The sequence below is a fragment of the Arvicanthis niloticus genome, chromosome 8, assembly GCF_011762505.2.
Source record: "Arvicanthis niloticus isolate mArvNil1 chromosome 8, mArvNil1.pat.X, whole genome shotgun sequence".
Lineage (NCBI taxonomy): Eukaryota > Metazoa > Chordata > Mammalia > Rodentia > Muridae > Arvicanthis > Arvicanthis niloticus.
Window position 1 is genome coordinate 47,170,911 of NC_047665.1, and position 12,305 is coordinate 47,183,215.

The 12,305-nt window shown below is 46.3% G+C and overlaps 1 protein-coding gene across 2 annotated transcripts in view; it reads right to left on the reverse strand.

The window, feature by feature from the left end:
* Positions 1–4,198: 4,198 nt before the first annotated feature.
* Gng4 (G protein subunit gamma 4) overlaps positions 4,199–12,305 on the reverse strand; it is a 40,972-nt gene continuing 32,865 nt past the window's right edge. For both annotated transcript variants that reach the window (XM_076939354.1, XM_034509646.2), the window contains exon 4: positions 4,199–6,823. In XM_076939354.1, the coding sequence (XP_076795469.1) occupies positions 6,695–6,823 (129 nt within the window). In that variant the 3' untranslated portion in view covers positions 4,199–6,694. The remainder of the gene's footprint in view (positions 6,824–12,305) is intronic.

Consider the following 12,305-nt stretch of genomic DNA (forward strand, 5'->3'; position numbering starts at 1 on the left):
GATTGTGGTGGTGATGGTGGTGATGGTGGTGGTAATGGTGGTAATGGTGTTGGTGATGGTGGTAGTGTGAAGGCTGTTAGCATCAGCAGAGCCAGCACTGGAGAGAGCCACAGTCCCAGCCCAGGCTCCTGCCTCTATTTCTTTTGTTTCCCAGTCTTCTAAATGGCTGAGCCATTATTTCCCCTCCTCTTTCCCCCACAAATACTACCTGTCCTTTTTGTTTGTATTTGATGGTAGAGAGCGTAAAACTAGGGTCTCACATGTGCCAGGCAGGTGCCCAGCCACAGAGCAACATCCCCAGTTCCTTCCTGTCCTTTGTCATTGGCTTGTTTCTATGTAATCGGAACTGAAGTGGGATGTTCCCAGGTGCATCTGCATACCCAAATGTCAGAGGCTGGGCGGGGCGAGCACAAAGCCACACTTAGTGCTCCAGAAGCAGGCATAGAGACTGTGGTCTCAAAGCATCCAGGACAAAAGGATTGGTTTATATTTAAAGCAGAACTGAAGTGAGTCTAATTTAACTTAAAAGTAAAAAACAAAACAAAATCCACCAAACCCTCCCCCAAAGAACCCCCACTCTCCACCCCACACACATAATAATAAAATCTAGTATAAAAAAGCTTCATGTAAATTGTGAGGGTTTTACCAAAGGATTTGGAAAGAAAAGCCAGGGAGTGAGCCTCCAGCTGTGGTAACACAGGCCTGGTTCTTCTCAGAAACACTTCCATGTCCCCCATTTCAAATGCATGCTTCCCTGACCAATGCTGCTTTTGTGTCTCACTGTGTGTGTGTGTGTGTGTGTGTGTGTGTGTGTGTGTGTGTGTGCTGATTTCCTGTTCCAGCTATTCCTCCATTTCTCACCCAGAGGCAGCTTCCCCCAGCCTTAATTACCACCATTAGGCCAGCGTTCAGCTACATGGTGTGAAGTGGAGTTTGTAGCAAGAAAGTGACTTATGGCTTGTAAGTGGCAAGAAAGCATGACAAGGCTATGAAGTCAATCAGGTGTTTTTGTGCTTTCCCAGCAGCTTATGAGATGACGGCACACGTGTGTATATATGTAGGTTGTATATAAACGGGGGCAAGTATGCACGAGTGTGGTGGCCAGAGATAACCTGGGTATTGGTCCTCAGGAGCCATCCATCTTGTGTTTTGAGACAGGGTCTCTTGTTATCCTGGGGTTTGCCAGTTAGCCTAGGCTGGCAGGATAGTGACCCCCCCCACCCCACCCCGCCAGGGATCTGCCTGGCTGCATCTCCCCAGTAATGGGTTTATAAGTACACCATAGCATCCAGCTTTCTTATCCGGGTTTTGGGAATCTAACTCAAGTCCTTGTGCTTGTGTGGCAAGCACTTAACCAGATAGGCTCCATTTTTTTTTTTTTTTCAGCTCTTAAACTCCCTGGAATAACAATAGGCAATGTTTTGGTGGTGTGGACCCACTTACATTCAAACCCATTTGGTTAATAGTATTAAAAATGAGAATACCTTGCAGATGGCCAATAGCCATTTAGTACAACTCGACACCTGCTCGGTAGGAATGAATTTATGCCTAGTGGTATAAACCTAGCCAGCTACCTGTGGCTAGAGAGGTCATAGACCTAGAGGAGACCCACCACTGTCACTTTCCCAAACCAGTATAATTACCAACTGCATTCTAAATGTTTATCCTATAGGTAAGTGTTGCTCTTATTCCTCATCAACAAAAGGTTTTTTTTTTTTTTTTTTTTTCCACAATCAGGAACCATTACAGAAAGCTCCAGCTGTTCAAAATGCAGAGAACAACTGACCGTGGAATGACCAGAACCAGCTGATTCATCTACAACAGAATCCCTTCACCTATGGTCAGGGAACATCCTAGAAGTGGGGATGAAAAGATTGTAAGATTCAGAGGGATTCAGCAGGGAACCTGCTGTGAGGTAGTATCTTCTATATAACAGGACAGCTACATCCAGGACATCTCAACCATATGGTTGCATAAAGAAAGCCTAGTTCAATGGCAACAGCAGATGACATGCCAGTAGGGGAACAAGAACTCTCACAAGGCCCCATACCTAGATGAAGAGCTTCAGGAAGTTAATGGCTCCACATTGAGGGAGAATCAGTCTTCACCTGGGATGAGTCCCTTATGGAGCTATCTAGTCCCAAGTGGTCAGGCCTAGATAAACAGACGTACGACCAACAGTAAATGGACTCAGCTGGCTGAATTTGCATCTATCTATCTATCTATCTATCTACCTATCTATCATCAATCTATCAGTCCATCTATCTATCATCTATTATCTATCTATCTAGCATCTAGCATGTATGTAACAATTGCAAAGGAAAAGTCAGGAATTTGAAAGGAAGTGGGAGGAGTTGGAGGGGGAGGGGAGTGATCATGATGCAAATATAGTACTCATTTGTAAAATTTCCTCCAAAATTTAAGTTACAAGAAGAAAACAGTCAGAAAAAAAACTAAAAAGTATTTTTAAAAAGTAAATAGACACTTGAAGTCTGGCATTGAGCCAGGAGTAACAGCCACGCGTTTCTTCATCTTGAGGGGCAGTGCTACAGATCAAACCTCTGATCTTGTACATGCTAGGCGAGCACTGTCACTGAGCTACTGTACCAGGCTGGGGGACATTTACTGAGTGGCACTCATGTGTCAGGTGACACATTCAGTGCTGGAGATGCAATGGTGAGTGACACCAGAGCCTCTGACCTCCTGAGATCAGAGAGGAGGACAAATATTCCTTGGCACTAGTGTCTCCTCTAAGTGACAGGGGTGACAGGTGACTGTAGAGCAAGCAAACCATTAGAGGTCACAGTATGGCTCTGAGAAATCTATGAAGTCGTGGAGTTAGGACGATAGCCTATAGTTAATTATCACAAATGGGTCTGAAAATGCCATAGGTTAGCAAAATGTAACTAAAGCAGAATCAAACATAGGGATTTGATTGAACACCAAATGGAGGGGCTGGGGGAAGTGGCTCGGTGAGTAGAATACTTGCTCCACAAGCAAGAGGAGCTGTGTTTGGAGCTGTGTTTAATGAGGAGCACCTACCTTAAAGCTAGGGGGTGATGGCCAATGTCTGTACCCTCAGCTCTGGTGGGAAAGGAGGGAGAACAGTAGATTCTGGGGCTGCTGTCCAGTCAGCCAAAATGGTGACTTCTGGGTTAGACAGTAAGCAAAACACCATAACAGATGTCAGGCCATGACAGGCAGAGTTGTCACTGAGTCATCCACACTCACATCCAGGAGTGTGAAACCTGGGTTGACAGCAGCTCATCCGTCACCACTGTGGCTCTGCACACAGGAAGGGAAGGTGCTCAGCCCAGGAGATGGGACTGGAGGTCGGGGTGCCCATGGTTTGGGGGTGATCCTACCACTCAGAGGCTGAGGATGTACCACTGTAAATAAACTCTATCCAAGCCGTTTCCATTCTTCAGCTACAGATAGCACTGGCTCTCACTATTTCATGTCAGGCTCCAGCAGTCACCATGGAACCCTCCTACCTGTTGGTGTTCTCCCTTCCAGGGCTCCTCAGTTGGGGGTCGGGGTGTTGACAACTCCTGGTTTCCTCAGAGAAGGAAGCAAAAACTCACTATCAAAGACAAAACCTTTGAACTGACGTGAGGGGATCAGCAGGAGGTTGCTCTCTGATCACCCCAGGACTCTAGTGGCAAGCTGTGGGAGGGAAGAGTAAAAGCCCTGCGGAGCCAGAGAAAGGAGTGAAGTCTGAGACAGACATCGCAGGTTGGAGGCAGGGGAGCCCTCAGATGGGAGCAGAGAGAAACAGAAGCATGTAGCACCTGCTCTTCTTGCCTGAGTGTTAGCTCCTTATCACCACAGGGCCTTATGGGACCTTGGTCTCTTGCTCCAGAGGTCACTGTAATTATGAGTTTTCCTGGAAGGCCATCCTGTCCCTTCATTCCTGAGGGTAAAAAGGCAAGAGAGACTGAGGATGTTGTCTCAGCCACTCAGTGGAAGTCACATGGATTGCCTTGCTGTTTGCCCACAAACCCCAGAGCATAGGCTTTGTGTGGAGAAGCACCTGTGCATGCCAGAAACCTGTTCTCCAGCTGGTGATTGCAAACACACTCTTAGAGTGTCCCACTAACAATGGGAGTTGGTAATGTCATGTTAAGGAAATCTAAGGAAGAGTCAAACGTTGAACAAAGTACCAAAGGCGGGGGAGCAACAGCATAGGGACCCAGAGTTGGTAGTCACAGAGCTCAATGTTTTATTGAAGTATAACACACCTACAGAAAAGCACCCAAAAACGGACAGTTGGAGAACTTCCACAAATTCAACATATCACCGTGGTCCACAGCTAGATCCAGAGACAGAACATTCTAGAAGCCTTTTGTGTCTCCTCTCTGTTGCCCCTTTGAGAACAGCTACTGCCCCTCCTTCAACCAGCATGGGTTGGCCTGCCAGGCCTGTGCTGTATGGAACTGGAGCTATAGCTTGGGCTTGGCTGCTCTCAGTCCCCCAGGCAGCAAGATTTGCATCAAGCTGTGGATGGAGCTGAGACTCCAGTGTGTGAATGACCCTCATCTGCTTATCCCTTCAAGGTGGGCATAAGGGGCTCCTTCTGGCTATTACTTCCGGGTACACTCTAGTGCTTTTCTTCTGATGAGATGCACACATTTCTGTTGAGTACATACTCAGGGGTGGAGTTGTCTCCTCATGAAATATTTACAGCCAAATGAGGATACTTTGTGGAATAATGAGTTTACGAGGTTGATCACAAGACTCCAAGAATTAACAGAAATCTAGGTATAAGTAGAAAGATGTTGGGGGTCCAAAAGCTCAACGGGTCCAAGCAGTAGAGTGGTGGAGGGGTGGGGGGATCTTCCCAGGACAGTTACTCGTGGATACGCCATCCACAGGAGAATATAAGAAAGATGCTTGGGAATGGGAGGCAGGAAAGCAGAGACAGTTTGGTAGGAGATTAAAGCACACTGTTCTCTTGACCTGTAGGTGCTGCCCCACTTCCTTGGCTTTTGTGGACTATGGTCTGCTCTGTTAGCTAATGATGCCAACATGAGCCATAGAATACAGAGATCTCGTTACAGCCCGACAAAACCAGAGTCTTAGCCTCTGATCTCGTGTCCAGTAGTGAAACTAAGAACAGTTTCTACAAAAGCTGCAAGAGAGGGTAGCAAGGCACAAACCCATCTAAAAATAATAGTCACCTCCTTGGAGGCCATTTTACGCTCCTCATCCCAGAACCATGGTGTCTATGAAGTCATACACACTCCACAGCATTATAGGCTGTCATCCAGCACATACTGGTTTTCAAGGATAATCAGAGCTTTACTTGTTTTCTGCCCTGGCAGAAGAGCAAGAGGGGTAATTAACTGTCTGCAATTTGCTGGTTTGAACAGCTTGGCACACAACGGCTTGCCCAGCCGTACACAGCAAGATCTCTTTGAGATCCAGAAGAGAGGCAGTTTCCAAATATCTACACAACTAATGTCCTCACCGAGCCCTCAGCAACTGTGGTTACCACCTCCATCAGGAGGGCATGGGGGTGCCTTAGATGAGGCCAACAGCCTTGTCTTGAAAAATCTCAAGGCTTACTGCTATCTGGTCTTGGGGCACCTACATATCATCTATCACAAACTGCCATAATCTAGGTTTGTGACACTTCTCTCGGCCAAGGTGGGAGAGGGGTGTACATCCAGATAGTGTGAAATGAGTTTGCTTCATTCCTAGCGTTCAGTTAGGACTGTTTGTGAATCTGCACACTTGCAACAGGTGGCCACAGTTCAGGACTTCAGGGAGGGCTTTAGGGATGGTCTACCCACATATGGAAGTCTTGGTGTGCCTATTTTCTGTCTGCAGTTTTCAGCAAATCTCATTTCTCTATGCCTGGAATATTTCCTCTCTAAAAATAGACCTATATTTGGAGCATTTCTTGTTAGGTTAAATATGTTGACACCCATAAATTCTCAGATCAGCGAGTGGCATCGTGAGATCACTTCCAGGGATAACTGTGCCGAGACTCCAGATGGCCCAGTGTTGTCAGACTCCTTGCCTTACCAGGAACATCAAGTAGGAGGAAGCAGAAGGGAGAGCAGGGCATTTGGACTGAGGAGCTGGCCCAGTATCTACAGTCAAGGCTGCTCCAGTGTCTACACCACAAATGTATTCTCAGAAGCCTCAGCTTTGGAATGTTCAGGGATAAACAGGTTGAGATATTAGTCATCTCCAGGGCCTTGCCACATGCCCCCGAAGGCTCCTACAACAGAGATGCCAGAGGAGAAGGAGACCCCACCCTCACATGTGTCTGGCTGACACGCTCTCATCTGCTACTGAATTACTGTGCGTGGGAGACACTTGGCACAGTTTCTATTTCAATAAATTACCCACTGAAATTTATTAACTGGATATATTTACGTTTGGGAATGTTTAAAAACTGTAGACCTTTAAATCTACACTTTTGTATGGCACATTTGTTATTTGGCTATAAAAATGTCTGATTTCTCTACGGATGGGAATAAGAAAAATGAAACCAAAAAAAAAAAAAAAAAAAGGAAGAGGAAACAATGTTATGAAGGGACTATGATAAAACAAGATGAGCCCAGATCAGGGTTGGTTGGACAGAGATGGGCTGCTGTGGGAGGCATGCCTCTACACGGGAGCATGCATGGTCTCTACTCGGAACTTTTATGGCAGGAAAGGGCCCGGTTCATCGCCATGGGGGTTAGAGAATGGTGCAGAAGAACTTCTTCTCCCGGAAGGGGTTTTCTGAGGCAGGCACCGGGATGATGAGAGGGTCCTCCCGCACATGGGCTTCACAGTAGGCCAGGAGGTCTGAGGCAGCCTGGGAGACCTGCAGAAACACAGCACAGGTGCTTGGTTAAAGGCATTCACAGAGTGGGTCCAGGGTGAGGTTCACAAGAAAAGTGGCCATGGCCAAAGTCAGGCTGTATAGTATGCATGATCAAGCAAGGCCAGGGGCTGGCAAGTTTTCATAGAATGGAGATGATGCGTTTGAAAGATGCTTCAAGGACCTGCTGCCCTAGAGTGCTAGCTCAGGATCCAGAGAGCTGAGAAGATGCCAAGGGTGTGGCTCGGTAGTAGGGTTCTTGCCCAGCATGGATTAGATCCCAGCACGTCCAACAATGAAACAGAGAGAATGGAACAGAGTAACCTCACAGTGACTCTGTAAAGCCATTTCTATAAGAATAACACAGAAGCTATTCCTGGCCAAGTCTGGCTGATGGTATTTATTCATGCTGATTTTTCTATAGTCCACTCTCAAGGCAAAGTCAGGAGAGACAATCTGTCCCCTTCAGCAGGCCCCCAGTCAGCTCGGCTTTATAAACTTTCATTTTACAAAATGTATTTATCATTATTTTTCTATATAATTATATTAGTATGTAATGTGCCTTTATATACCAATGTGCGTGCATGCAGTGGACAAAGCAGGTACATGCAATGGCACACATGCAGACGTCTGAGAACAAAGTTTTGTAGAGTCTGTTCTGTCTTTCCACCTTCAGGTGGGCTTGGGCTCAAAAATCAGGTCACCAGGCTTTCGAAGACTACATCATTGCCTTCTGAATCATCTCACTGGCTCAAGCCCATATCACGTAAGGACAGGTAGCTGCTCCCTGTAGACAGGCTGCTACTGGCCAGGAAACCCTTATGCTTTCCTTCCAGACCTTTCTTAATTAATACATGGAAACTGTGTAGAGAACATGCCCAGTCTAGAGAAAAAGCTGGGTATTCACAGAGAGGGAAATGGTGAGTCCTTTTATGTGGTCAACGACTAGAAGGTGTGGCCCAGATTTAGGGTGGGGTCTTCCTCAAACCATCCACTCAAGACAATCACTCGTGGGTGTGCCCAGCTGCTTGGGTTTAAGTTGATTTCAGATGTAGTCAAACGACAAACCCAGGTTAGCCGTCACAAACGAGGGGAGAATATTCTAAAACCTCTGCCCCAGCAAGCCACAAACGCCAGCTTTGGGGTTCTGCCACCTTCGATTATAGATTCTTGCTTCCAATTTCCTCCCCAGACCTGTCTGTGTTGGTGATAGCTAGACTCCGAGAGGTGATGTGGGCAGGCTCAATTTGGTGGGGTTTTTTTCCTCAGATGAAATAACTACAGGTCAAGCCGATGAGTCAAGCCAAACGCTCCATTTGTTGCTAGTGTGGAATGGAGAAAGGATCTGTTTGCACTGCCCTTTCTTTTCAGAAATAAACTCTTGCTTTCATAGTGTTCTGTAGGTATTCTGTCACCGCATCAAGAAAAATAATTAAGACAGACAGGAAATGATGAGGGAGTGATGGCCAGGTGAAACAGGCCTAAACCGACTTCTACAGGAGTCGCCCTGCAGTGAAGGACAAGGTGTGGCTCTTCAGATCAGAGGGTGGCACTAATACAGCCACCCTCATGGGTTCTGGCTTGGAGCATACTCCAGGGGTTGCTAGAGGGATGCTGGGTGGATTTCCTGCCTTCCCACATTAGTGGCTATAGGGAGAAAGGCAGTGTTCACATGTTGGTGGAAGTGAGTGTGACTGCCAGCCAAGAAGCAGTTGGCATTTACTTGGGAGGTTAGAGTAGGCATGTGCATGCATGTTCTCTCTCCCTGTGACCGCAGCTATGTCCCATTGCCATTCCTGTGTGTCTCCCAATCTATGTGTACATTAGGGTTATCTCTGCCTCACACTCCTATCCCTTGCCATGGCTTGCAGATGTCCTGCAAACTTGGTCTTCCCCTGGGAATTCCCATCTCAATGCATAGCTAGTTAGGTTTTTAAAAACTGACTGTATTATAGACCACAGACCAGATAAGTAAAAGGAGCTTTAGAGACATATAAGAACACCCCCAATGTCACTAATCAATAAGGTCTTTAACTTATGGGAAGGTGAGTTCTTTGTAGAAAATCTATGGGCAAGCTTAGGAGTTGGGGTAGGACAAAGAGCTAGAGGTCAGGGTTGGAGAGCCAACACTCCCAGGAGGGAAGGGTTCAGAGTGGCCCCTTTAGTCATTCGATATTTGCCAAAATTGAGCCTATTTCAGTTTTCTTGACCATGTTCTGCTAATTTGGAGTTCTTATAGGACTTAGTTTTTATCTCACCCAGGAAGTGTTTACTGAGTATCTGTCTACATTGCCAAACTAACTGAGAAGATGCCAGGGAAAAACTAACACTAGAGCCAACCGAGAAGACTCAGGAATAACAGAGCTACCACAAACAGTCACATGTGTTGAGGAGTCACAGATGTAGAGACAGAGGACAGCAGCCCTTGTGCACAATCCAGCTGCTGGTTGGTAGCTGGCTTGTAAGTAATCAGAGCAGTGACCAACTTACCTTTATATATAACCAGCAGTATACACCACGTGTGTGTGTGTGTGTGTGTGTGTGTGTGTGTGTGTGTGTGCTATACTAGCTTAACTCTGAGAACAACCCCAAGTTCAAATTTATCACCACAAGGCATCAGAGAGGGGGTTCAGAAGATGCTAGAACTTATGGGGCCGTGCACAAGCAGAAGATCCACAAGGTCTGAGCTCCTCCTCTCTCAGACCTGCAACACCTGACAATTATGCTGGGTGTCCGGCTTGCCCAGTTCTGAGCAGGTTCTATCTAGAAATTTTCTCTGCCTTGTCACAAAGGTGAGGCTATACTTGATGCCACCATGCTTTTCTACCATGCTCCTTTAAAGGAACAAGTTGTTCTAAGGTTGCCCCCCTTTCAGCTGCATCCTCTGGGCCATAACTACAATTCTGGGGGAATCCTAGCTGCATATTCATTTGGCCTAACAGACTGCAAAGAGGCAGTTGGTGGAAGTGTGGGGGGCAAATGTGTTGACCTGGGTTGGTTCCTTACAATGCCAGTTTTCTAAATGTACTCAAATTACTGACACCTGATTGTTGCAGTCCAGAAGTCCCTTCAAACCTCACACTGAAAGTTAAAGGTACTCACAAGTAGGTCATGTGACACCCCTTCCCTTATAGGTTATGATGTTGCTGAAAGACAGGGCTCAGACAAGAAGAAGGGTTTGGCCTGAGTTTTCTCCTGCCTTGCCTTTTAATGGGCTGTTTTCAACCATTCTGTGACCCAATTTGGAGGCCCTGCTACCTTGCTCTTCCAGCCCCAGAGCTGTGAGAAACACTGTTCTTTCTTCTCTTCCCCATGCTCTCTTCCAGTCTTTCTTTCATCTATCCTTCCTTCTCCCCCATCTTCACTTCTGTTTTCCAACCATAGAATTTTGATACAGTTGTAGAAAATGGACAGACAAAAAGCCCGAGGTCCGTGATGTAGATCTAACAATCCCAGGAGGAGGGGGTGGCCCAAACATAGTCCCTTCAATCATTCTACCCTCCTGACAAATGATCTTATTTCATTTTTCTGACCATGCTCTGCTAATTCTGGATTCTACATAGGGCTTACATTTTACTCAAACAATTACATTGTAAAGAATGACCCACTTATGCCTAGCTGCACCTAATGGAGTGTAAATCATTTTACATCAAAGTAATCAGGGAAATTTCCACCCAACCCAGACCCCCTCAGTTCACATAATAGCATCCAAAGTCCTCTTACTTCAGTATAAGCAAAGCACCTTGAATATGTGCTGGTGTTCACTAAACTGTGATCAGAGAAGATAAACACAGGTAATGGCTGTTTTCAGGCATGGGACACTACATATGAAAGATATCATCGCAGCTGTGATGGGTATAATTTACAACCACAGGGGAGACAGACCTGTGGGTGGTGTGTCTATGAGGGTATTTCCAAAGAGGATTCACTGAGCTGGGAAGACCCAGGCCAAATCTAATTGACATCCTCCCATGAACTGGAGCCCTGGCCTGAATGCAAGGAGCACATGAGCTGGGTACCAGAATCTGTCTCTGCTTCCTGCTGCTAATGTGATGTGACCAGCTGCCTCATGTTGCTGCCATGTCTTCTCATCACGACAGGCTGGATTTCCAAACCACAAGCCCTTCTTTACGTTGTACTATGGGTAGTTTTGTCCTAATGATGAGAAAATTAATACATTGTCCCACGGTGTTCCATCCCAACATTAATTAACCAAACTAACACCGGGGCTGAATGTGGCTTTTGTTAATTAGGTTAGATTGAGTTTTGTGGCTGGAGAGCTTCTTCCTGCAAGATATGGGTGACAGACAGTGCCAGATGCCAACACATCTGCTGCTTCTGTAACAAAAGAGATAATCTCAAAGACAAAATTTTATCACGGTAGAAAGCTGACAACTGCCTCCTTGCCAGTGCTTTCTTATCAAGCATCGAGATCATGGAGATGAGCTGCCCTGAGCATCTCTGCCTCCTACCTCAGCATCCAGCTGTTAGAATTATAAGGCAGCAGATGCTGAGAGAAATGGGTAGCCTGGGAACAACTGTGGAATTTTCCCATTGCATTCCAGAGTAAAAGAGGTGATTAAAACAGCCCAAGTTAGCACATAATGCTGTTAGTTGCACTATAATTACCAGCTTCAATGATGGGAGAAAATGTTGCAATTACCATAGTCACATCCCATGACAAGACAGACGACATAATTACTACTCTCGCCGTGACACCCACTGCACTTATCTTGTACATCTGAAGTCAAGAGGGCACCTACTTCTCGACAGTCTGGGTCTATTGAACAATATGGAATCAATGAAGAGTATCTTGGTTGCTTTGCCTGTTCCTCCCTCCACCCCCAGAAAACAAAGCCATGTCAGGAAGAGTACAGCCAGGCTGTAGTCAGCATGTAGCAATGGTATCTCTTCTAAGGTCAGGCCTGGTGCACTACTCAACAGAGACTGCCATGTGCCCTTAGCCCCTCAGGGATCCTCAGGGTATCACAAGCATATGTCTCACCTCTGAATTCTGAGTGAGTTCCTGTGCACTTTTCTTTCTAAACATGAATACAATTGAGCCCAATACAACAGCTTTTAAGGACAATACCCAGGCACTGTGCAGCCAGGCTTTCAGCAGATCCCAGAGCACTGCAGGAAACTCCTAGCAGTTTGGAAATGGTCTGAATGGGGAGGTGACTTCTGCTGCACAGGAAGTCTTGTCCTGAGGGAGGGAGCATCTCCTGCCTCTACAGAACATCTAGAGGAGGAGAAAGCCATGTGGTGATAACGTGAATAGATCTTAGGGCCAGATGTCTCTAACAATGGGATAGCCATTGTCAACCACCATAACTACTCTTCCTTCCTATCAAGATCTGGCTGCACTCCGGGAAGCAGAAATGTGAGAGATAGATTAATACCACCAAGTTCACCTCAGTGAGAACTGTTATTTACATGGATACCACAGGACCAACAGCCCCTAGCCTACACTGACCCACATGTA